The following is a 25,781-nucleotide window of genomic DNA, read 5'->3' as shown; positions in this document are numbered from 1 at the left end:
CATTAACAATTTTTTTAATCTCCTTCCTGGAGAGTTCCACAAACATTACACTAGAGTTAACTCCCTTGTACTGTAACTATAAATGTGTCGTGTGGAGTCAGGAATAAAAAAAAAACATTCTACTTATACTTATTAAGACATGGATTACCAACTGATATTCTAAAAACCTCAATTACTTTGATTAAACAAAATATGTTTAACTCAATACGCAAAGGAAAATCAAACGCTTCATCAAGGGAGTGAACTCTACAAAATATCTCAGTCATGTAGTTATTTAATTCAATGTTGTCAAAGACAAATTTCATCTTAAACCGAGACTTGTAGAAATGTGAAAAAAATGTTAACAGTGACAATCAGTTGAAATCAAATGAATATGCATGTCAACTGCATTCACACCTCATATAATTACATATGACATCATCTAAATGTTCGTATCGAAATGGCATAATGATTAGTTCCTAAAGAATACAAGTAAGAAATATATGTGTGGTTCATATCAAACAGCATACTACCTGAATGATCCTCAGAAACTTACGAAGGCAATACATAAACGAACCGATGTCTATATAATCATGCGATGTTGGTTGAACTACCATCAAACCAGCATTTGGAGTAGTATGCATGATAGTGAAGTATAAGAAAACTACAAAGACAAGGAAACATATCCCTTTCACAATTTTGCTGCGCTGCTCTAAATTTCTACAATTATATAATTTTTTGATATCAACACAATTTGTCAAACATTTCAACAATTCAGTATATATCAAAGGTGGCATACTAATCCGTGTGAACTGAGAGTAGCTTGAATGTCTTATACACTCACAATGACTTCTAAAATAATTCCATTTGAGTTCAATTTACACTGATAATCTGTTTGGGGAATTTACTGGAAAATGAAGCAACAGTCTACATGCATTGATATTGTGTCAACATAACATAATATATGGACGAAAACCTATCTGTCAAACACGTTTGTATGGGAATAACATTCGTCCCATCTTAAAGAAAATTTGCGTTCAATTTACATTCAGCCTTAAAAATCTTTTCAAATATAAAACTATTTAACTACAAATGTATAAAGGTTTAAAGTATGTAGTCAAAAGATTACAAAAATTATAGGACATCAAAATGTGAGACTGTTATCACAATCATAATTCAAGCATGACGACCAGAAATGAACAGTTCAGCTACATGACCTTGAATTTGGGTTTCCTGGCTGTCTAGACTTCAAGGTATTGAACCAAGACATGGCTGAGCCACGTAAATGCAAATGGAATTCAGCAACTTTCGTACATCCTGGTAAGAGTCATTCAAATGTTTTTTTAATGCATACGATTAAAATTGCAAGAGAAGTTTTACTGCGTTCTCGTGGGGATATCTCGATAATTTCTCACAAAGCACTTTACTGATCAGGGTGTCAATAAAAGGAAGTGAATCATTTGATACCGTTGGAAAGATCATGATTGTTCATATTGAATGTGACCTGTGGATTACATAAGGGAGTGTCTCTCTTTAATCTTTTGACAGGGTTTTCAATCTGTGGTGCAGCTGGAGTTGGGGCTGATGATTACAACAGGACCAGGAAATGACGTTCATAAAAGAGGAACTTTGTCGGGGAATTCCATTGTAAATATGTCAGAGAATGATTCCGATGCATCAGGGGTGTCCTGTAATACGGCTGGGCTCAATCAAAATTGTCTGCTCCATGTGGGAAAAATGTACCAACACAACGTTAAGGTTACCAATAAATCGGTTGGACTATTATTGACCAATCAGTCATTTTCTTAGTGGAACATAATAAGTGATAATGGATGAAATTATCGTTTGCGAAGTACCCATTGACCCTTGGGATTCTCCATTATATATGGTGTTTGGGAGCTTGACAATGAGAGGAGATTAATTGAATCTTCCCCTACCTTTAAAGGGTGTGACAGAGAAATCTCCAATCCTCGGGGTGATGTTTTTTGTAGTCTAACCCTCGGCAGAACCTTGGGTTAGACAACAACAAAAATCATCCCTTGGCAGAGCCTCGGGTTAGACAACAAAAAATCACCCCTCGGGTTGGAGATTTCTCTGTCACACCCTCTAAGGATAGGGGATGATTGTTTTTCTCCCATCCCATTGTGTCCGTCAGGATGTTAAAAAAAACAACCCCACGGTACAAGTGTCTGAATTGCGCATGAATATCACCATTCACGTTTCATGACGTCACCGTTTGCATGTAAATCATTACGCAACGTGATATAGATAGTAAAAAAATCAATCATATTTATCAATTAATCATTTACAATATCATATTTGATTTAATGTATCAATGAAATGTTATGTTAAGTTTGGATTTGCTTCAGCATACCGATAGCTAGCAGACGATGTTTGTTAATCGGCACGAGGCTATCTCCCCCTAGGGGGCGACAAGCTGTTCTTTCCCGGCTAAAACGGGAGACACGGCTTTGAATGGTTGGAGAAAACATTGTCTCCGGATCTTTTCACTGACTTTTTATCAACAACTTTTAAATCTGCTTCCAGGAAAGTTCACCAAGCATAACTCTAGAGTGAACTTCCTTGTACTGTAACATATCAATCGAAAACGTCACATTCACATCTTCTACTGGTTGTGTTATAAGATGAAGGTGACCGTGTAGTCATAGAAACATCATACTCGAATCTTCTACTGGTTGTGTTATATGATGAAGGTGACCATGTAGTCATAGAAACATCATACTCAAATCTTCTACTGGTTTTGTTATAAGAACTTATACTCTATCAATTATACAGTGTCAAAGATGCAAAGCGTACAAACATGTCATTACATGACCATTCAGATATAAATGTTGATGGTTATGGTAGTGATGGAGTGAAACTACACTGTAGTCTATGTAAGGTTCTGATGAGTCCTGATAGCTTCAACCGGAATGCCTCTTGCCCGGTGATTATGCCCTGAAAAATAAGCTGCTGTTCTGTCTGACGATACGATAATCTGTTCTTTATTTATTCACAGCACTCCATACTATCATTGCACCCTATATGTCAACCACACGTTACGCCTAGAATGTTTTGAATCCGACATATGATGTGTAGGGGTGGTCTAACTCATAACATTATGTATCTGCGAATAATTCCCCTCTTTGTATAACTTTGTGTTATGTTAAACAATATAATACAATGACGTTATACAAAGTACATTATACAACGTTTAACGCATACAATTTTGTAATTACCACGAGTAACAATAATGAAAATGATAACAAAAATGTACAAATTGGCGGCAAATGCATTTTATAATTCATTCAATTTGAATTTGTGAATATGTAGGTGTTCATACTATACCAACAGGACGATACCAGTGTTGTTCAAATATTTATTATGCCATACCTTTTCTGATGTAGTACATGCTTTCTCTTTGTTCCGATAACTACAACGATAATAATTATATAAAAATAGCTCCGCAAACACGGGCAATACCCCACAGCCTTATTATAAAGTTGGATGCAGGGCTGAGATTGTGAAGAACCTCAATAGGCTGTGTAGGCCCATAGGCCCAACATGTCCAGGTGATTTCGTTCTTGAGATAATGAGCGGAATGCAAATTCAAGATGGCGTCCGTAGCCGCCATATTGGATATCGGGCGACGCCGAAAAACAATAGGGTTGTGTAGGTCCATAGACCCGACATGCCCAGCGAAAATGGTGATCGCCGGTGATGTCGTTCTTGAGATAATGGGCGGAATGCAAATTCCAGATGGCGGCCGTAACCGCCATATTGGATATCGGGTAACGACGAAAAACAATAGAGTTGTGTAGGTCCATAGACCCGACATGACCAGCGAAAATGGTGATCGCCGGGTGTTGTCGTTCTTGAGATAATGAGCGGAATGCAATTGTGGCGGACGGACGGACAGACGGAAGGACGCCATGCGTGATCGCAATACCCTACACCCTTTCGGGCTGTGGGTTAATTATATTAACGACTTCGTAGCTATATTTCCGTTTAGGAAGATGTAGGGGATACAGATGTGTCTGTTTACATGTATTTACAAACCGATAACAACTAATAAGCATTTCAATATCAAGAGTATGCAATTTCTGTTCACAAAAGGTCATTACACAATGGACACAGAAAGAGATTAGAAAAAACTGACGGCCGAACAGATCACCAGGTGTTCCATAAATCATAAAAATAGTCTGTTTGTGTAAATGAACTGGTAGTTTCGAATTTGTTTTCGATGAATATCTTCAATGCAGTTTCAAAACCGCTGACTTAGAGATATCAATCAAGATTTAGACGTCTTGCAGCCTCGGTTTTCAGTTTCTTTTTGTCAGTCTTCCCTGTAAAAGCGGTAGGGAATTCGTTAAATTTGAGGAAATATCTAGGCATGGATCCCATACCGTCCAACGAGACTTTGTTGATGAAATTATTTTCACAGTAACTTTGTACCTCTGCAGGAGTCAGCTCAGATGAAATATAGCAAACACACGCTTCTTCATACATCCGGGTATCAGGTACAGCCACCGTTACGACGTCTCTGATGCCTTCCATCTTCTTCACTAAGTCATCTATAGCACCCGGTAGGATCTTTCTTCCGCCACGGGCTATCGTGTCGCTCGTTCTTCCCTGCACAATGAGATCACCAGAAGATGTAAGCAATCCAATGTCTCCTGTTTTAAGCCATGGTGGTCTGTCATTGGTGAACATAGCACTCGTCAAAGCTGTATCCATATGATACCGTTTCATCAGTAAGGCACTTCTAACCTGAATATTGCCATGAGTTTCGGTTGCAACTATGCATCCATCGTCGTCTACGATTCTGATTTCTACACCTGGAATAGGTGGACCTATTTTCCCAGTTTCAATAAAATCTCCCTCTTTAATTAGCATGGAATATGATACACCAGCGGCTTCAGAAGATCCATAACCAATGATGATGCTCCTACAAAATCTACCGATTACTTGAGTATAGAAGTTATCTACAATCTGACCTCCTGATGCAATCATCTCTAACCTGTATCCATCGTCAGGAATACTTGTCGCCTCTTTGATCAAATCATAAATGTGATATGGCATGAGGGATGAAGTCATGACATCTTCCTCCCTCATAATATCCCAGATTTTCTTGATTCCGTTCTCTGTTGTTCCCATTGTTGGGTCCGTAAAGACTCTTGTTTGTCCTAACATACTTGACATGACTACTGATCCTCCGATCCAGCAGAATGGACGATCATTGTAAAGAATTTTTATTCCGGTTGTGGCATCAGGAATTGCTTTCAATGATATTGTCATAAAGAATTGAGAGTGCACTACCAGTTTCGGTTTGCCAGTGCTACCGGAAGTGGTGAATACAAAAGCGTCATCTTCTGGGTTCACTTTGGGTAAAATGACGTCATCCTCAGCCTGTGTAGTTATCTCATCGATTACTTTGTGGATAAGTCTAGTGGATTTTGTTTCTCGTAGTAAAATGTATTGTCGACGCTGTGGATTATTTTCCTCGCTGGTTTCCAGTGATTCTATAATGGAGAGGTATTGGTCATTATTTCCAGGATCAGCAAACATCATCTCACATTTACTCTTGTCTAAAATGTCTATTGCATCCTCGGCGTTTTTGTATTCAATGTTCAGTTGAAGGACTACAGCTCCTGATAAAATGATACCAAATTCAGCCACAATCCTAGCCAGGGTATTGGGACCAAACAGGCCTACCATATCCTGTTTTTGTACCCCTGAGGAAACGAGAAATCGAGCCACTACTACAGCTCTCTTGTATAGTTCTCCATATGTGATGCTCTGTCGTGGTCCATCAGCGGGCCGATAAACAAATGCCTCGGTATTTGGTATGATTTCGGCATTTTTCTTTATGACGTCGTTGATGGTTATGTATTGGTACGACCCTGATGGTGGATTGTGTAGATAGCTTACAGTACTCATGTTGCTGAAAAGCAAATAATTATAATAACATAATGTAACAAGTTCAGTATTTGGAGGTTAATCATTATGTAGTCATTCGTAATAATTATATAATGGTAATTTATAACTAGGAACAAGTAATAAGTGAGAATTATCTGTAATTCTGTTGTATAAACTATTTGGATCAATATTTAATAGATACATGTATGTCAGGCGACTGGTACAGCGGAGATGTCGCGTTGCACAGGTGTGGGCCTGCAGGTCATTGAAACTATCCAGAGTTAGTAAACAACTGTCCAATATTAATCAAATGTTAACAGGTGGTAAACGGTACATAGTCCAAATACTAATTAGAAAGTAATTTGTTGTACTGTTTCACGTACATTATAATAACCTTTGACTACTGTATCATGAAAGTTGGACAGATTTGTTCCAAAATAAGTTATTGCGATCATTACAACCATTGGACATGATGATAATGATAACAGCCCTATGTGTATAAAAGGCACAGTGCAATTTGTAAACAGGGAGTCTGATTTTAGAGACCAAGCAGCACGCCAGACTCCGCTCTCCTGACTATCGACCTGTCCAGTCTGTGTGTGACCTCGCTGTCTGAAGATTAAACTACTTGTCAAGAAGAAAACCTGCGTTCTTTACTTGTCTCTCGACGGGCTGTGTTACAATACTCATCATAATCACGTTTTTAAACATAAAAACATAAAAATATATTGATTTATGGGACTAGAACATATCCCAATCTAGATCTTGATCTTTGTTTTGGTCACTTTGGATTTTTCTTAGTCGTCTCATAGGCTTAAAAATTTAGTTCCTTAATATCACTGAGAGTCCTAGAAGGACAAAAACAGCTGTATGATGTAGCATCACTGACGAGACCCAGAAGGACGAAACAGCTGTATGATGTACCATCACTGACGAGTCCTAGAAGGAAGGACAAAACAGCTGTATGATGTAGCATCATCGACGAGTCCTAGAAGGAAAAAATAGCTGTATGATGTAGCATCATCGACGAGTCCTAGAAGGAAAAAATAGCTGTATGATGTAGCATCATTGACGAGTCCTAGAAGGAAAAAAACAGCTGTGTGATGTAACATCACTGACGAGTCCTAGAAGGACAAAACAGCTGTATGATGTAGCATCATTGACGAGTCCTAGAAGAATAAAACAGCCGTATGATGTAGCATCACTGAGTGTCCTAGAAGGAAAAAAACAGCTGTATGATGTACCATCACTGACGAGTCCTAGAAGGACAAAACAGCTGTATGATGTAGCATCATCGACGAGTCCTAGAAAGAAAAAATAGCTGTATGATGTAGCATCATCGACGAGTCCTAGAAGGAAAAAATAGCTGTATGATGTAGCATCATTGACGAGTCCTAGAAGGACAAAAACAGCTGTGTGATGTAACATCACTGACGAGTCCTAGAAGGACAAAACAGCTGTATGATGTAGCATCATCGACGAGTCCTAGAAAGAAAAAATAGCTGTATGATGTAGCATCACTGACGAGTCCTAGAAGGACAAAAACAGCTGTGTGATGTAACATCACTGACGAGTCCTAGAAGGACGAAACAGCTGTATGATGTAGCATCACTGAGTGTCCTAGAAGGATAAAACAGCTGTATGATGCAGTTTAACACCTACTCTAACCCTTAAATTCATTTGTATCAAACGTTGCTATTCACTTGTGCGTCTTCTGTTCCATGTTCTAATGGGAACAATCACATATTTATCAATTAAAATACTTTGAAACTGGCAGTTTATGATAAAAGTACTGTAATGATAATACCGCAATGAAATAAGTCAAAGGCTGGCAATGATTCGACTTCCATGTCCTTTCCCTACTTCATTAAGAATGAATATATATATATAATGAGTTGGTATTTCATGGTGGAATATGATAACAAAATCCTTAAGAGGATAAATACTGATAATAAGCATTAACAGAGGCCAGTAATATAATTATTCCTTGGTTTAACATGCATTTACTAAATATGGCTTTCCATATGACATGTACATCTATTGATAGCTTGGGAAAATAACAGTCATTTGACAGGAAATATCTTAATTATCAACAACGATTTTTGTACGTTTTCAACAATTTCTGCTCTTTCTAAGTAGTAATCTCTATAGAATATATTTATATATTTGCCTTTTTTCTGTTTCGGGATTATATGAAGACGGAGTTCATGGATATTGGGATCATTGACATACACTCATATTGAAATGGCAAAAACGGAAAATGGTAGCATAACACCCCACCAGAGGGACCGAGATAGCTCAGTCGGTTAGAACGTTGGCCAACGTAGCCTTAGGACGAGATCCTAAGAGCGAGTCTGTTGCTCACGTGTTTGTGTCTATGGGCACGACAGTGTACCCTAACTGCTCTCGATGGTATGCGGCGAGCTTTCCGTATATTAGTCAGGGAGGCAGCTATCAGCTGTTACAAGGAGACTCCGCCTTCGAGTGATCCCTGCTGTTCAGGACACCTCGTGCAATGCTGAATTGCAAGCAGGGAACACGAAAGTAAAGTTTTAATGATTTTGGTGCGTCATGATTTTCTCCCACGGGAAGACGCCAACATCGGTGCCAAATGTAAGACAGTATCAGATGTAATTCTGGTTAGAAAAAAAGTCTGAAGGGACGAAAGAAAAGACAAATGGCAAATCTTGAGTTTCCTCTCACGATTACGCAAATGGGACAGAAGACCGATTCAGAAAGATGCTATGAATCCTAGCCGTTCACACGTTACAGCTGAGGTCATATAGAAGTGCACAAGGATAATAATGCAATGTTTACTAATATGCAATGTTGTCCATCGTATTGTTCAGACGGAAATTGTTTTTTAACATGGATAGATAACTAAATCACATATGAAAACCATAAATATGCCCTGACATGAAATGTTACAAATATACACATTGCTTTATTCCAACATCATGTTTCTCTAGCCTGACTTGGAATACTAATGGCTAAACCCTGAAAATGACTAAGTTTAAGATGGCGATTCATTTACACGAAAAGACTTGCAACAACATGCTTATAGGTAAGGTTCATCCTATTTGGCAGACTACAATAAATACAATGTATATGTTGCTGTACGCAAAAAGTTTATGACAATCTCATCAATAACATATATAAACTCTCGTTGCTTAACATGTTGAATAGTGCCCTGTTGGAAGAACAAGCTGACGGAGGACTAGTTCTAACGTCATTTACATTCAGTCGCTGCAGCGTTTGTTTGTAGTTGAAAATTTTGGATGCAGTAGGGCTAGAGTAACTGTAGGAAATAACTAGGGTGTTTCTTGTACTGTTCATTCACTATGAAACTGAAGACCGACGATTTAAAATCAGGTATCGATGAGGCAGGAGAATGCTTGTCAGTGATGCTTAGACTATTTGCTTGAAGCCAATGAGGTGACCGAGAAAAATCCAAAGTGATCAAAGAAAATCCAGAATCTAAAAATCAAGACGTGGAGGTACTCTAGTCTGATAACGGAATAATACATCTGATAATTTTGGACCAACGTCAAGTACATGTGTATATTTTAAAATATATTAAATGACTCACCAAATCCTGGTCTGAAGTGGTACACGACTGCACCAAAACGATTCTGCCGTGTTATACTTTTCCAACCGAGCATACCGTTATCTCTATCTTGTTATAGCCACTAAATATTTCTACTTTGTATTTATCATATGTATGTGCTGTTATCAGCTTATCAACCTGTCCTCGCGAGGTATTCGTTACGCGTGTGACGGTGTAGGGAAGAGTGACTTAGCTTAATTTTTTCTTTAAGGCAATGCTGCCTTCAACAACAATGCTGCAAGCTAGAATACCTCCATCATAGCACTCGTGTTCAGTCTTTTGTCCTATAAATGAGGTATAAGCAGTCGTGTTAAAATTCCACAAAATACACACGAGTAGAAGTAGTTTTCAATACAAATTTAAGATATGATTTTAATCGCATCATGCAGCTGTTAGGCCTTTCTACGGCTCGTCAGTTGTTCTAAGGGTATAACGTTAATCTTAAGACAAACTATGTAAGCATACAAATGTATATTCAAGCTTTGATTGTCGATTATAGGTAAAGGTGATTCCATTTGATAAGGTTCTTTTCGGGAAATAAGCATCCATCCCAACAAAGAATTCGACACGAAATGACCTTGACCCATATTCAAGGTAATGCAGGTCAAATTTATTTAAACCATAAACAACTTGTGCTGAATGACAAAAAGGCCTAGAAGCTTGATCTTTAGCTGTTGGGTATCTGCGATGACGTACGATACCGTTTTGAAAAAAAAGTGATCTTGACCTATAAGAAAGGTCACAGGAGTCTTTTTTTAAATATTGAAACAAATTCTCCTAATAAACTAGACTTTAGAGAAGCATGACATTTGGCAGGTTGGTCTCTGGAATAAAACTTGACAAAGTTTACGAAAAGGATGACCAGTATCCATATTCTAAGTCACAGTGATCGACTTCGTTAAAACCTTCAAACAAACATTTCAAATCAGCTAAACAAAACAGCATATATTTAATGGCATGTCTCGGTAGGGAACAAAATCTGACAATGTTTACGAAAGAAATGACTTTAAGGTCAAAGGGGTCAAATGTGTTGAAGTCTAAACAGATGCTCTTGATTAACCAGAAGTTGCAGAAGCAAAAAGGATAAAGTCACCTCCCAAATTCAGAATATACTGCCAAGTAGCGTTTAGTTGGTTACAATTGTATTGAGAATATGCGCTACAATAATCAAAATCATAGTTTGATATTTTAATGGTAAATCTAGGATTCAATCTCATTAACAGTGGAGTAGTAAGCGCACCATAACTGTACTGCAAAAAGAAATATACAGTTTGCATTGAGACTTTTCCAGAACAAAATAATAAACCCGATGTGAAATTTAGTTAATTTAAATATTTAATTGAACAATAACTGTCAACAAAACAATACCACTTAGAACAGTTTTGATATACAATTCCATTTCATTGGTGACGTGAATTCGCAGGGATATTCGAATCATTTGTCATTCAAATATAACTGCAATTTTTCCTTAATCCATTTTCATAGTAGCTCCAACGGGAAAGGGTTTTAAAGAATATAATGCATAGCATTACAACGTATCGTAAAAAAGATATCGTTGATATTTGCTTTTAAGAAATGATATTCCAGTTTTGCCGTATAGCTTTTATGTAAATACCGATATTTTTGTTTTTTTAATAGATAGTTGTGGTCCTATATCGGAAATATCTGTCTGTCTGTTGAGTGTCCAGATTAAGTTTTCCCCTATTTTTGGACTGTGTTTATGTATATTGCTTGAAGGAAATAGCGACCTCTAAAACAACACGATATCAAGCATATCCCCTGGCCTTAACTCTACAGAGACAATGGTGGTGGCATTAGAGCTATTGTAGGACAGTGGCGAGAGGACCATTGTAGGGCGGTGGCAGTATGACCATTGTAGGGTAGTGGCGAGAGGACCATTGTAGGGCGGTGGCATTAGGACCATTGTAGGGCGATGGCGAGAGGACCATTGTAGGGCGGTGGCATCAGGACCATTGTAGGGCGGTGGCGAGAGGACCATTGTAGGGCGGTGGCATCAGGACCATTGTAGGGCGGTGGCAATATGACCATTGTAGGGCGGTGGCATCAGGACCATTGTAGGGCGGTGGCATTAGAACCATTGTAGGGCGGTGGCAGTATGACCATTAAAGGGTAGTGGCGAGAGGACCATTGTAGGGCGGTGCCATTAGGACCATTGTAGGGCGGTGGCATTAGGGCCATTGTAGGGCGATGGCGAGAGGACCATTGTAAGCGGTGGCATCAGGACCATTGTAGGGCGGCGGCGAGAGGACCATTGTAGGGCAGTGGCATTAGGACCATTGTAGGGCGGTGGCAGTATGACCATTGTAGGGTAGTGGCGAGAGGACCATTGTAGGGCGGTGGCATTAGGACCATTGTAGGGCGATGGCGAGAGGACCATTGTAGGGCGGTGGCATCAGGACAATTGTAGGGCGGTGGCGAGAGGACCATTGTAGGGCGGTGGCATTAGAGCCATTGTAGGGCGATGGCGAGAGGACCATTGTAAGCGGTGGCATCAGGACCATTGTAGGGCGGCGGCGAGAGGACCATTGTAGGGCAGTGGCATTAGGACCATTGTAGGGCGGTGGCAGTATGACCATTGTAGGGTAGTGGCGAGAGGACCATTGTAGGGCGGTGGCATTAGGACCATTGTAGGGCGATGGCGAGAGGACCATTGTAGGGCGGTGGCATCAGGACAATTGTAGGGCGGTGGCGAGAGGACCATTGTAGGGCGGTGGCATTAGGGCCATTGTAAGGCGATGGCGAGAGGACCATTGTAGGGCGGTGGCATCAGGACAATTGTAGGGCGGTGGCGAGAGGACCATTGTAGGGCGGTGGCATTAGGACCATTGTAGGGCGGTGGCATCAGGACCATTGTAGGGCGGTGGCAGTATGACCATTGTAGGGCGGTGGCATCAGGACCATTGTAGGGCGGTGGCATTAGGACCATTGTAGGGCGGTGGCATCAGGACCATTGTTGGGCGGTGGCGTCAGGACCATTGTAGGGCGGTGGCAATATTACCATTGGACATTGCTTAAAAGGACTAGACGGTTACTATTTCTCCATGCTTTTGGATTCGGGTAAGCGATGAAATACTTGAAATTCGACTATACAAAAATTATTTCACTTTATGAGAAAAAAATTATAAAGATTGTCAGCTTCAAACTAACACAGTCGACACTCGCTGTTGTGGTTACCACCATTCACTGTTCTGATCTGAAATAACCATGTTCATTACGTGACCATTCCGAACCTGGTTTTAACCAATATCTTTGTCATGATTTCTAACCTGACCTTTGATATTATAATGTGATTGTGTATGGTGTCATTCCATTATCACTAGGTTAAGACAATGAATTGTGATGCAATTATAACAACGTTACTGGTCCCATTACATGTCATTTTGTCTGTGAAACTCCAAACAAATAACACGAAACTAGTTTCGAGAAGTTGACTAAGTTCAGTGGGAGTTGTCTATCTTTAGTCGGAAATAAAGTACAGAATATTGCTATAAGACGTCAACTACAACAGCAGATGTGAGACGGAAAATAGTTTGAAATAATACAATTATATCAAATCGAATATATGACGTAAAACAGATATGTTTGCTATCTCAAAAGTAAATACATATTCATCTATTTGTGAACATGCATTAACTTTACGACAGATTTGAGGAAACAAGAGCGCTTCATCGACTGAAATCACTCGTCAATTCCTCATAATTTTGTGTAAGTAAAATTCAGTAAGATACCCAACATTTTCATATTACATTCCATTCCTCAATGTAACGTAAATGTATTAAGGTTTCTGAGCTATCTTTAAAACATGATGAAATGACGGAACATCCAACTGGTCGTGTATTCATGTATGATATTCTTGCTTGGGTCGTCTACAATAACCTGTGATAAAGAGAGATCTAGATAAGCCTTTATGCTTTATTGAATTCTGGTTAACATACAGGTATGCACTGTAAAGACGACATCAGTTTCAGACCATGAAAATGTAGTTTTTCACGAATATATACCATGAACAAACACACGCTAACATGTCAACCCCGCATACATCGGGTGACCATTCTTAAGTTGAGTGCTCAGACTTAAATAAATAAAAATAATTATAAAACAACAAACAAAGAAATCGTGTATAAAGAGAAAAACTGCCATTTTTTTTACTCTGTTTACACCTTGCTTTTATGATCATACTTCCCCCACAACAGCCAGACTCAGGAGAGTTTTACGCCTGGAATGTGATCAACATATTGAATAAGTAAATACACAAAATAAACAACATGATATAGGTGTGCTTGGAATGTTCAGCAGATCAGTTTGTCCTCATGGTAGAAAGAAAAGACCATAACACCATCAGAGATTTGTAAAGACTTTATTGTGGGTTCTTATAGTTACTTTAATGTACAGAATATATCATAGTGCCAACCATGATATGAACTACTCATGTGATTTGTGGTGAGTTATCATAGTTACTTTATTTTAAAGAACATATATCGTACTGCCCACCTTGAGGTGAACAACTCCAGAAACTTAATCGTCAAAAACATGTGTCTGATTATTTGTCCACATTTTGGTCTATTAAATGAGCAATAAAGACGATTGCATAGGTAAATTATATCTTCATTGCTATTCATTCAGCACTTTGTGTCAGCGTCACAGTTACAGTGTAAAAATGATCGGTACATTTATTATGGAAATATTTTCCTTATTTCTTGTGTCAAACAGTTCGTTCTGAGCAACAGTGAACCAGTTCTTCCAATCACCCACTTCACCTATAAGTTACAAAAATTCATTTACATATAATGGACTAGTATACCAGTTATGAGATACTTCCTCTTGAAAATCAGTACGGTAAATAGTTATTGTTTCATAAGTCTTCTGGACTGTAGGAAAGACACCGAGGTGAATAGCACCTTTTAATAAAGCTTAAGTGTTTGATACAGTAGAGCCAAACCATGAAGTAAAAATAAGAAAAAAAATCTTACACCTGTGTCGTGCTTACATGACTCCCCAATGATGCAACGAGCCTATATTTTGAAGCCTAGGAAGCTAGATAATATATATATATATATTTCTACGCCTTAGATTCATCTTATTGCAAACCAATATTTACGTCGGCGCGCAATTCATTTCAAGTATTTTATATGATTAGTAAACCAGTGACTTGACTAACTATGCACCCCGGCTACGTTCTAGTTACTACAAAAGATTATCATTATTGCTATATGAATATAGATATACTCGATGCTCGTCAGTATCAGTGGATTAATAAAAATGACATGGCGTGTCAAGTAAAAGTCACTTACCATTCCGTAGCATAACTATTAGCCTTTGAATTTTCATGTTTTCCGTGTAAATCATGTTACTAATAATTTGCCATCGTTTCATAAATTTTGAGTCGGAATTAAAATTTGGTAAACATGCTAAGATTGTTTTGCTCTTGTAAAAGAAAATTCAGGAAACCCAAACTTTCTACAAATGCGACGAAGCAGAAGACGCTTACTCTTCCGGAACACCTGGTCTTTTTCTCCGTGTACTTTTTTAGGGGTCTCCGTGTAAATCTTTCTCTTGTTCATATTTTGCCCTAGTTTTATGGAGTTTAAGTTTGAGTTATGTTTATATTACTATTGTGGTATTTCTTGATATTTTTTGCAGATAAAAATAACAAATTTTGGAGACAGAAATGCGTTCCGAAACATAATATATTTTCTAGTTATCATAAAACAGATAGAAAGTAGAAATCGATCATGTTTACCTTTCCTGTAAAAGGGGTGTTTGCCATCTCTTGAAACACTCTTAATCCGCTCTGATATGTTATTTGTTTTCTCTTGAATGACTGATGCAAACTGACATTTATTTGTCACCTCGTTCAAAAATGTCGCTTCATGGTCCATTTCCATAAATGCTGCAAGTCTTTTAACACAACTCTGCAGGTCCTTAAAATATAACGATGTTAACGGAATGGATTAAACAACAATAATTTACACGAATACATATTGCTTTATCTCTAACGGTATCTAAAATTATGTACATGTTCCCCTTTTCCTACATGAATATTGAAACTGCAACATGTCAATTTGTTCAGAAGTTTAGATGAATGCCATCATGCCATTCTTTACATTTTTCCATATAGAATTTAAGTTTAACATCCATAAGAGGTCTACTTTTATATTGAAACTACAAGCATTGTTTTATACAAATTGAAGTGGAACACAATGTTATTAATTATGCTAAAATATCTCACAGAATAGAAACCTTTTTCATCTCCTCGAAGGAGGTAACAAAAATAGGGTAGTTAGGGTTGTCGATCATGAACTGTTGCCACGCCTTGGCATGGTCAAACCACGAGTTGTATGCAGCTGAAAGTAGTAAAATTCAAAATTACGAGAAATATACAATTCATAAAAATGTAAAATTCTTCAAACTGCAAATGTAGATCACCCCAAGCATTTGAAAAGATGGTTCGTAGAATACTTTTAGAATAAGCAGTGAGTTAATGAAAGGACTACAATACATTCAAAATGGTTTTAATTATTTGTGATTCAGTCGTTAGGTTATTGTTACTTCGCCAAATCATATGCTTATGAATGGAAAAGATAGTAAACATTAAATGTTGACCAGAACGTTAGCGGATAGCGCAAGAGCTATTTATCGTCGAAATCAATATTAAAAACAGCATTGTGTTTCCGTAGAGGTAACGCACTTGAAACACACAGGTTCTTGCCAAAGAAACTGTAAACAGTGTCTAAAAGTGAGCACCATTTCCCCCTTAACGCTCTGCTCATCATGTGTTCTGCACATTCATTTGGGAGGACCTTATCACTCCTAGAATTTCCATCACAAGTAAGATTTCTCTTATTTTTTATCATTATTTAAGGGCAAATAGGACCAAGTGCTAGAAAAAAGAGCACTAACAAACGGTAACATATTTATTTAGAATTTACGATGAAATCATGTGAAAAAACTATTGATAACAAATTAGCGGAGTTCTTCATCATATCCTATTTGAAATGTCAAATATCCTTCGGCAATCAATATTTCAATATTAGTGACGAAAAATTGTCTTTTTGGTTGTGGTTTATTCACAATTTCGTAGTTGTTAAATATCCTTTAAGTGGTGACAATCAAGATGAAAATGGCACATCTAATAATATAGCGTTATCATACGGAATAGCCACGTTTTCATTCAATCGTAGCAAAGGCACATGTAACATGATGCTGTCTCTTAGAAATTCAGTCATTTATTGGTGGTTTATAGCATCATTAAATTTAACAGTCATATCCTAACTCTAGACGTAATGACTCGTCGTTACAAGGGAACTGCCATACTACCATGTCAACAATGTCACATTTCAATGTTTACAATTACTCCATAATGTCATCACAATTCATGACGAAATTAATTCTTTATCATATCATCGTATATGTAATAACTTACTTACCTGTACCCTCTGAGTAAAGTTTTATAAAATCTTCCCATTTCCCGTTATAATCCTTGGCTACACGCACATTGAGTCTTTTTACACACGTATAATAAGAAACGGCAGAGTCTTTCGGGTTTCTGTAGACATATACAAGCTTTCCCTTGTTCTTTAGGAAATCTTTTGGTAGATGCTTAGGGTAAAAATGTGTTGCAAAATGTCTAGGTGTCTTCGCTGCATCGAATAATTCCATCTGTTCAAAATCCAAAATGCGAAAGATTTCTTCAAACTCAGTTTTCCCAGTCATCAACATATGCATGATATCGTAAACCCAGTGTGTTCCTGTAATGAAAAAGCACATAACTAACGTTAGATGTTTGCGGAATCTAGAGAACAAGCTCCAATGTGACCATATTTTGAATTTTCATTCATATTTTATTATGGAAATATGAAAGATGACATAGCTGCTAATTTTAAAGAAGTCTTTGCATTCAACCCATATCTATTAAACTGTCTTATCTGATTCAAAGCCTTCTTGAATAGATTTTATATACTTTTTTTTACATTTCAGACTAATATCGGTACCAATTCAGTAAATTTGCCATCCGATAGGCCAAGAGAGGTTTGATTGTGGATTACGTTATTTGGAAACAATATTAAGTTATAGAAATAAAAGTAGATAAAAAGTATTGTTTGAACTTGTGTGTCAGTCGCCTCCTAGGTTTCAAAAACTTAGTCTTAGGAGGTCGATACCACCGTATGATGTGCATTGTGTATTGACCACATAATTTATAAGCTGACATTTCCAAATATATCTTCCCTGTTTACAGTAGGATACCTGCTGATCAAAACGTTATATACATGGAACGTAAATGCTGATCACTTGAAATATTCCGGTCTCTGTGCTGACTCAATGCGCTAACGTTGAACGCGTGATAGAAACATTAATGTCCTTCGTACTTGATTCAATTTGTGACATTTATTGACATGTATTATCAATTATTAATGACCGATTTTTTAACATGATATATTATCCTTTTTATTCAGAATGATATTTTTTTCATTTTTCTAGTGACTTTCTTCTATGCCACTTGCCCTAAATATGACCTCTGATGTAGTTTGTCAATTTCATTTTTTTATATTCTTTCTTCGAAAAGGTCGACATTATTTGATACCTGCTTTTGGATATGACGCTATCAGCACGTCGCCATCTTTGAATTTCATGTCCATGACTTTCACAACCCGATCTTTGCAATCTCCTTGCACATAGGCCGGGAAAAAAACACCGTCGTAGTATTTGTATGTCACCTCCTCTCCACTCCCTTCAACGACTTTTCGTATCTCCATTACGACAGATTGAAGAACCTGGATAATGGTTAAGGTAAATTTGAGATTTTTAGAAGAAGTTAACTATTTATTGCTAGTTATTCCATTGTCAGTAAGTTACTGATTGTATCATTAAACTACTATATATCAATTTTATGAGATAACACTGTAAGTGATCACCATATCAACTTATACATGGACAGTGCATATTTCTTGTTTGAAATATTAGGTCTTTAACACTGCAACAGTCATTCAAATGCAAGGAAGGGATGATAGGCCTCCTTATGTAAGTTCTATAATACAATGAATACGAGTAAATCCTAAAGCGGTTTCAATAAAACAATACATTTGCTGTGTCATGCAGCACTTATTTTATCTTTTTGAACTGAAAAAAACAATATTCTATCGTGCTTTTTACCCGTGATTTTTTGTAATTTTTCGCAATCTTCCTCATTCTACGGGAAAAAACTATTATATATTAAACGAAGGACATACAGTATGTTTTGTTTTTTGAGCTCATCAGTTTGTAGTGGTACATCGATCTTTAAAAACTGAAATATTTACCACGAAAGTTAGATCAGTGTACTGTTGAATTACAATGCACACTTAAACTTGAAATAAATAAAGTGTTCACTTTGATATCCATTGACTCACCTTGTTATTTTCTAGTGGGCGTCTGTATATGTCACAATATAGAATGTGACCCATTTTAACGTTACTGTTGTTCACTAACAGATAACATATACGTTATACTTGTATCTGATTCAAGTACAATATGTTTTGCAAGGCTATGTAGCCCTGGTTAATACTATCTGCATATACCGCTCGATTCTAGTGACCTTCTCTCCAGCTCGGTCGGTTGAGCTTTAGTTTAGTAGGCCAAAGGTCCCGGGTACGAATCCTAGTAGATGAATTGAAATAACTTATGACCTTTGTTACATTTAGTATATTGAAATGAGGTTGAACATTTTGGAGTTAAAACCATCTATCATAAGCTCAGTGGATCATTCTCAGTGGTTGAGGTAGCCCCCTTCAAATCAGTACTTCTGCCAATTAGTAAAATAATAAGCTACTTAAAACAGTATATTCAAGTAAAAAAAACGACATGTAATTGAGATATCACAGTGTAAAACAAGGATTTCATCAGGACCCGTAATGGCAGCTTGCAATGAAAAAACGAATAAACCCAACGTTCAGGTGGTTTTGAAAGCCGATTTGATCTCCGCAAAACAGGCTGGATCTCTGTAGTAGGGCTTATTGCTTTCTCTGCTAATGGACCAGGCTCTCTCTCACTCCGATTCCTCTACAACGTCTCCGGGAAAAGTGAATCAAACCTCACTGTTACCGTAGTAGATTTAGTCCATTCGGTGGTGTTAAAATCACCATTTCTCAAATAGAGCGCCTTTTGACAAAAGGAAGTATTGCGGAATCTGATTCTGAGTCAGTTCCTGGGAGGAAGTTGGTTCTGAATCTAGTTGATCAGTTGGAATAGGCGTTCTGGAACATGCATGTTCCTATAAAGAGTCCTTCGGGACCCCTTCTTGGATCAAGTGCAACCTTATAAATGGCATTGTCGATATTTTGAATGCTGACGACCAAATAGGGTTACTATTTTCACCTATCAGCCGATTTGATATTTCCCTTCAAACCGGATTTTCTAACCAATCACCAACCTTGGTTTTGACTTCCGAACTATTCTGTCATAACTGTCTGTGTTCTGAACAGCTTTCGAGGAGGCGGACTTACGAAATGTTTCGTGCGCAAAATCCATACGACTCCCTAGCATTTCCATCATAGCAGGCTGGACCAACTGCTTCCTAGTGGTCTAGACTAATTCCGAGGAATGTATCTACAGACTACCGAGGATGCCAATCAAACATTAGATAGTGTGGTGCATACCCGGTGGCATCGCTCTTTGTTGCGTAGTGGGCTTGTACAAGCGGTGCTATGTAAGATGTCCAGTCAAGTTTCTTGTGCTCCTGAAAGGAGAAAAGCATCCCTAAGAGTGTCCTGTTATACCTTTTAGCAAAGCTGTTTGCCTGTTGATGGTAGAGGGTAGTACGAGTCTTCTGAACTCTTGCAATCGTACAGAGTAAGTAACTTTGCTTTAGAAGTTACGACCCTAATTATTGTAAGGCTGTTTACGAAAGCTGTAACAGGTAATGAACTTGCCGTACAAGGCCTTAGCTGTGTAAGTGCCGTCTGATTGCTACACGGCACTGCCTGAGCATACCTGGTTAAGTGATCAATTATTAACGAAATATTTTCATACTCACTCAAAACGTCAATACAAATTAGTTGAAGAGGAGAACTCAATCGGAACCAGCTCAGCGACTAATTTGATTGGTGTTTTAAGTCCAACACAGCGACCACAAGTCTCGACTTTTATGATTACGTCCTTATTAAAGAAAATCACACAAACACGACGGATTTGTAAGTTTCCATAGGAACTCCAGAGTATAGAGGATTAGACATGTTGTTCACATAAAAGTATTACACTCGTCACGCACATCATTACATCTCGTCAATTGATGTTAAATTAAAAATATGATTCGTTTCATGAATATCGTACCAAATAGAAACTTCTATAATTCAATATTTATTGCAATGCTATGACGCTTTGCCAGCAGTGCTTGTTCATCATATGCACTGTCGAATTTTTGTCATTTTTGTTCTCATTTGTTTTATGTCATTTGTATAATTATTGAGACTACAGATAGTGGACAAGTCTCTGAGGTTTACAGTAACCTGCCAGCGACATTTTAATTCATTTAGGTGACAGTTCAGAATTTATCCATGTACGGTAATCTTAATTTATCAGATATATGAAAATTACGTAATTGATAGAATAATGGGGCAAGTGCACCTGTCTAAATTTTGCGATCAATTTTAATTTGTATCAGACGCCTAAACCCGTACGGAAAGGTTCTATTCACTCAGGTGTCTTTTGTACAATATTCCTACGTTAATCAAAGTTTGAATTAATGCCAGTCAAATCAAATATTTGTTTTCATAAGTATCTCCATCCTTGTTCATGTAGACTAATGTGGAAAATCGAGATTAATGCTCATTACAAAGGGGTATTTTACCTACAGCCAGTAGTGTATTTTCCGGCGTTTGTATAAGCTATTTTTAACCGTTTGAATAGCGATTGAACTGAGAAAATGTATGTACTGTCTCTGTAAATGCACAATTCAATGGCTTCATGATTACTCCCCTGCTTTCGTTACGACTGTTTTATTTTTTAAAACTTAACCTGTACTTCCTGCCGAACTTGATATCTTATTCTAAGGTATTTTAAGCGCATTATGCTTTATTATTATTGCAATCCTAACGGTCCGTCAACACATAAAAGGTCATTAGGGCCATCAACCAGTGAAACACAGAGCGATCCAAAAAGGAAATAACATCAAACGAACAAAAAGGTGGAAGACAAATGCTAAAAAAAATTCTTGAATGGTTGTATTATGTTTCACGAAGTGAAAAATCAAGACAATGAGTTAAAATATGCATGATTGGCTTTAATTCTTGTGTTATTCATAAATATTCATGGAAGTACACAGTAATGGTAAAATCTAACACTGTAAGGAGAAGCTTACTGATATAGTGTAGCAATGCGTGTTATCAATTTTACAGTTGCACTTAATTTATTACGTACTAGCCATGCTTTGACAGTCAATAATGACGGCGTTCGATGTGAACAAACAAGAATCAATGTGACTTCCCATCTATAAAACTGAACGCCTTCGTTGTTTCCATGAAGGCGGTGGCCTTGAAATACCTAGTATCCCAGTCTGTCAAGTTTAAAAGAAAATATTTCCAAAAACGCTCTTGCGGAAATCCTAGAATCTACGTAAAATATTTACATTCCAGTTGTCAATATTTGATTTTGATTTCGATAATTATGTAAGATATTTATTTAACAATCACCTCCTCCGTATTTATACAAAGCAAAATATTCAAAACAAACTCTGTTACGCCTTATCCCCTCAGAAAACAATTTCATTGTGTCAAAACAGCCTAACCGATGTTTTCGGCTTTGAAGTAAATTGTGTCTGTGAAATAGTTATACACATTGCTTCTGATTAATCAATTCTAAAGCATCGTGTTTAATTTTCATTCTATCAGGTTTTCCTGTTCCAAGCATAGGAATGACTTGAAACTGCAGATAATACGTCGGAGCGTAGCCTGTTATGTTGTCTCCGAGTTTTTCTTTGCAATGTGTTTTAACTTCATCCATGGTGATCCCCGAACTTTGATCAAGAACCACACATGCGCAAACCTCTTCATTCGAACGAGCATCTGGTACAGCAATGATGACGACTCGCTTAACACCTGGTAATGTAGCGATGCACTCCTCTACATCTCCGGATAAGATTTTAAGTGTATGTCGTTTAATGACACTTTCTGCTTTGCCTTTGATGACGAGGTTCCCTTCGATATCTATGATTCCGATGTCGCCAGTATTCATCCATCCGTCAGAGATGGCATTTCTGCGCTTTGTTGAAGCTTTCCTATAACCCTTTAACATCCAAGGGCATTTAAAACAAATTTCTCCCAACTGTTGTCGAGGCAACGTATTTGAATCGCTATCGACAATCTTAACCTCAACCCCTTCAAAAAGAGAACCAAGAGTCCCGGGAAGCGTAGAAGGATCCAACTCTATACTTGTCACAACTGAGATCTCTGTTAGCCCATACAACGACACAACCGTCTTACACAGTTTCTTGCGTACATCAACGATCTGCGAGCTGATCATTTGACCACCTGTGAGAATTGCCTTCAAGCGATATTTACTCTTCGTGATTTCTTCAATATTTTCTATCAGATCCAAAATTGTTGATGGCATGAAAAAACCATTGGTGCATTTTTCTTCTACAACAGCTTTCCAAAGGCCAAACACACCATCTTTCTTCATAGTTAGTCGCCCATCTCTAAATACTCGCGTGTCACCATTTAGAAGACCATAGATTACGGAACCTCCTACCCAAGAGAAAGGCCTGTCATTGTACATCGCACCACCACTATCTGCCTCGTCTAAGCCTCTCGACAGCATAAAAGATGATGCGGTGTTTACCAACCCGAAATGGGAATGCTCTATCATTTTTGCATCTCCGGTGGATCCTGACGTCATTAGAACAACAGCAGTGGACTCGGGAAGGATCCGAGATGGAAGCTGCACCTTATCTTTGGGCTTTTTGAATCTCAGTGTTTCAACGTCTTCAGCATTGCAACCGACACATCGTTGCAATAGAAATATAACAGGAGTACTATCGTCTTTAGTATTGCTGGCTGTCGATTTTGTCCTAAATGATTTAAAGTCTTCTATCAAGTCGCTGTTCCCGTCTGGGTCAAACAGCGCCGCTTTACAATCAGATGCGCGTAAAGACTTGATGATTTCTTTGAATGATCCATGTTTCACCAAATGAACCGAAACTGCGCCTGTCATGAGAATGGCTATTTCACCTATAATCCATTCTATCGTGTTTGGTCCTATAATGCCGACAGAATTTCCGACTTTTACTCCGACGGAGACAAGAAAATTTGCAACATTTTCTGCCTGGTATCTTAACTCCGAGTATGTAATTGCCCGCCGTAAGCCGTTCGGAAACCGATGAATACATATCTCTTTATTGGGATTTTTTTCTGCTTTCTCAATGAATACATCGACGACTGATTTGTACAGAAAAGTCCGTTGACCCGATTTATAGCTAAACTCTGTCATTGCAAGCCCGAGTGATTTCTGGAAAGAAAATGTATAACTATTGTTCAGTTCCCTAACAAAATGTTGCTTTCTGAATCATTATAACAATTTTGAAATAATATGAAAAATGAAGAAAGACAAGGAATTACTAAGCGACTGTATAAGTCATATGAGAACCATATCAACGAATGAACGAGTCAATCAAAGTTGATTTTATAGTGGTATCCCACTGAAATATCACGTCAACGACTCACTTAAACCAGACGTCTTGTTTGGCGGTTTTTTTTCTAATTCCTATTGACGAATTGTGGTTGCTAAATACGCAAATAACACCACTTTGATAGGCTAACAGTAGCCAGTCCCTCAAATTGTTAGACTAACAATGTTGATTTTGGTATTGAATATGTACTATGTGGTTTGATATATGTTGGTGAAAAAAGGAAGTTAAAACAACATATGGATTGTCATCGTTCAGCAATGAACATTGGAGTTAATCAATATAAAACGACACCAAGCTTAGCACATTGTACCGTGATATACATATCAGAACCACTAGGTATCAATCATGTCCGAACTACTTCATATTCGTTTACTGTGTCCAGTTTACGTAAACTTAAGTATTTCAGTTAATACCACTTCTGATGACCTGTAGAACTAGCTTGAAGACGTCATGAACTTATTGATGATTGGGAAAACTTTTTAATCAAAATCACCAAGCTTATCCTACAGTGGTAAGCTTTCCATGTTAATGAACTTTTAAATGAAGATGTAAGCAGCTGATAACTAAGCGAATTTTTAGTCGTTGATTTCCTATTCTGATGGATATACACGATTCATGGAAAAAATCAGCAATACACATTGAAGTCAGGTAAGAGCAGGTCATATTAGGTGCCACGAGTATGCCAATAGTCTCCGTAAAATCTTACTACCAAATAAGTTATATGTTAAATCTAACATAATTATGAAATGTTATCAAATCCATATCATACATACATAGTACATAATAGCTACATCTTTATAATGTTAGTGTGGTATACAAACCTTACAAAAAGATGACACTCTCACAGCGACTCAGCTCCGTCCCTGTAGCTTGAATGTATAACGTTTCCATGTCATATATTGTTTATTAATATATCATTGTTGTGCAAATTTACATATCAAAAACGTTGATGGCTACATTTGCAAGAACGGTGATTGGATGTTAGGGCAAAATGCTGATACTTACCATACTGGTACATATGGTGAAACGATGTTACGTACAGCTGATGAAAAAACAGTTTAGACACAAGGAAAATATGGCTAAAAAAATGATCTCTGGGATAAGGTAAATCCCTTCGACTGTTGGAATTCGCATGTACGCAATATAACGTTATATGGTACCATTTGGCCAATTTTCTATTGCTTTCGTGTCGTGCCATATTTGAGATCAGTATTAGTGTAAAGTAAAATTATTAGGCTGGTGGCATCCTGAGATAGAGCCTAACAGAAATCCTTAAATACATGAACATTATTTCACCGTAATTGAAAAAAACATTAGATCAAAATATTTAGCTGTTATTTTTCAATGCTGAAAGCTATTTATGCAAAAAGAAAAAGATCAGGTCTGCGGTCACATTTGATCAGAATACTCGAATGATTTCTTCTTATTTATCTGATGTCCTAAAATAATAAAACTTTATACGTTCCATTGATGGAAACAAAAGAAATGAGCTTGACCAATGTTTTTACCCCGACCCATATTCAATGGCCAAACTGGCTGAAACTAGATAAAAGAATGATGTCTGTTAATGGACCATAACGATAACATGGTGCTTGAATT

The 25,781-nt window shown here is 37.6% G+C and overlaps 3 protein-coding genes across 3 annotated transcripts; all 3 read right to left on the bottom strand.

The window, feature by feature from the left end:
* Positions 1–4,266: 4,266 nt before the first annotated feature.
* LOC132560140 (medium-chain acyl-CoA ligase ACSF2, mitochondrial-like) lies at positions 4,267–5,919 on the bottom strand. Its single transcript, XM_060224789.1, has one exon. The coding sequence runs from the start codon at positions 5,917–5,919 to the stop codon at positions 4,267–4,269; it is 1,653 nt and encodes a 550-aa protein (XP_060080772.1).
* A 9,832-nt stretch (positions 5,920–15,751) lies between these two features.
* Positions 15,752–18,966, bottom strand: LOC132560139 (sulfotransferase 2A1-like). Its single transcript, XM_060224787.1, has 4 exons — positions 18,913–18,966; positions 18,108–18,297; positions 16,954–17,274; positions 15,752–15,870 (listed from the first exon to the last, which is right to left on the bottom strand). Exons 1-4 carry the CDS (start codon positions 18,964–18,966, stop codon positions 15,752–15,754), a joined length of 684 nt encoding a protein of 227 aa, XP_060080770.1.
* A 3,358-nt stretch (positions 18,967–22,324) lies between these two features.
* Positions 22,325–23,431, bottom strand: LOC132560138 (putative acyl-CoA synthetase YngI). Its single transcript, XM_060224786.1, has one exon. The coding sequence runs from the start codon at positions 23,390–23,392 to the stop codon at positions 22,325–22,327; it is 1,068 nt and encodes a 355-aa protein (XP_060080769.1). The 5' UTR covers positions 23,393–23,431.
* Positions 23,432–25,781: the final 2,350 nt, after the last annotated feature.

Source organism: Ylistrum balloti, unplaced genomic scaffold (assembly GCF_031769215.1).
Source record: "Ylistrum balloti isolate Yb309-2 unplaced genomic scaffold, AGI_CSIRO_Ybal_v1 Utg371020, whole genome shotgun sequence".
Taxonomy (NCBI): Eukaryota; Metazoa; Mollusca; class Bivalvia; order Pectinida; family Pectinidae; genus Ylistrum; species Ylistrum balloti.
The sequence above is the reverse complement of the archived record's forward strand: the minus strand, read 5'-3'. Positions and strand labels throughout refer to the sequence as shown.

What these genes read in the sequence shown, in the direction of transcription:
- LOC132560140 (XM_060224789.1), bottom strand. Translation starts at nt 5,919, where the DNA reads ATGAGTACTGTAAGCTATCTACACAATCCACCATCAGGGTCGTACCAA.
- LOC132560139 (XM_060224787.1), bottom strand. Translation starts at nt 18,966, where the DNA reads ATGGGTCACATTCTATATTGTGACATATACAGACGCCCACTAGAAAAT. An exon ending in GCCCACTAGAAAATAACAAG is followed by an intron (nt 18,298 to 18,912) that starts GTGAGTCAATGG and finishes ACCATTATCCAG; the next exon opens with GTTCTTCAATCTGTCGTAAT. An exon ending in AGCGTCATATCCAAAAGCAG is followed by an intron (nt 17,275 to 18,107) that starts GTATCAAATAAT and finishes TTTTCATTACAG; the next exon opens with GAACACACTGGGTTTACGAT.
- LOC132560138 (XM_060224786.1), bottom strand. Translation starts at nt 23,392, where the DNA reads ATGACGTCAGGATCCACCGGAGATGCAAAAATGATAGAGCATTCCCAT.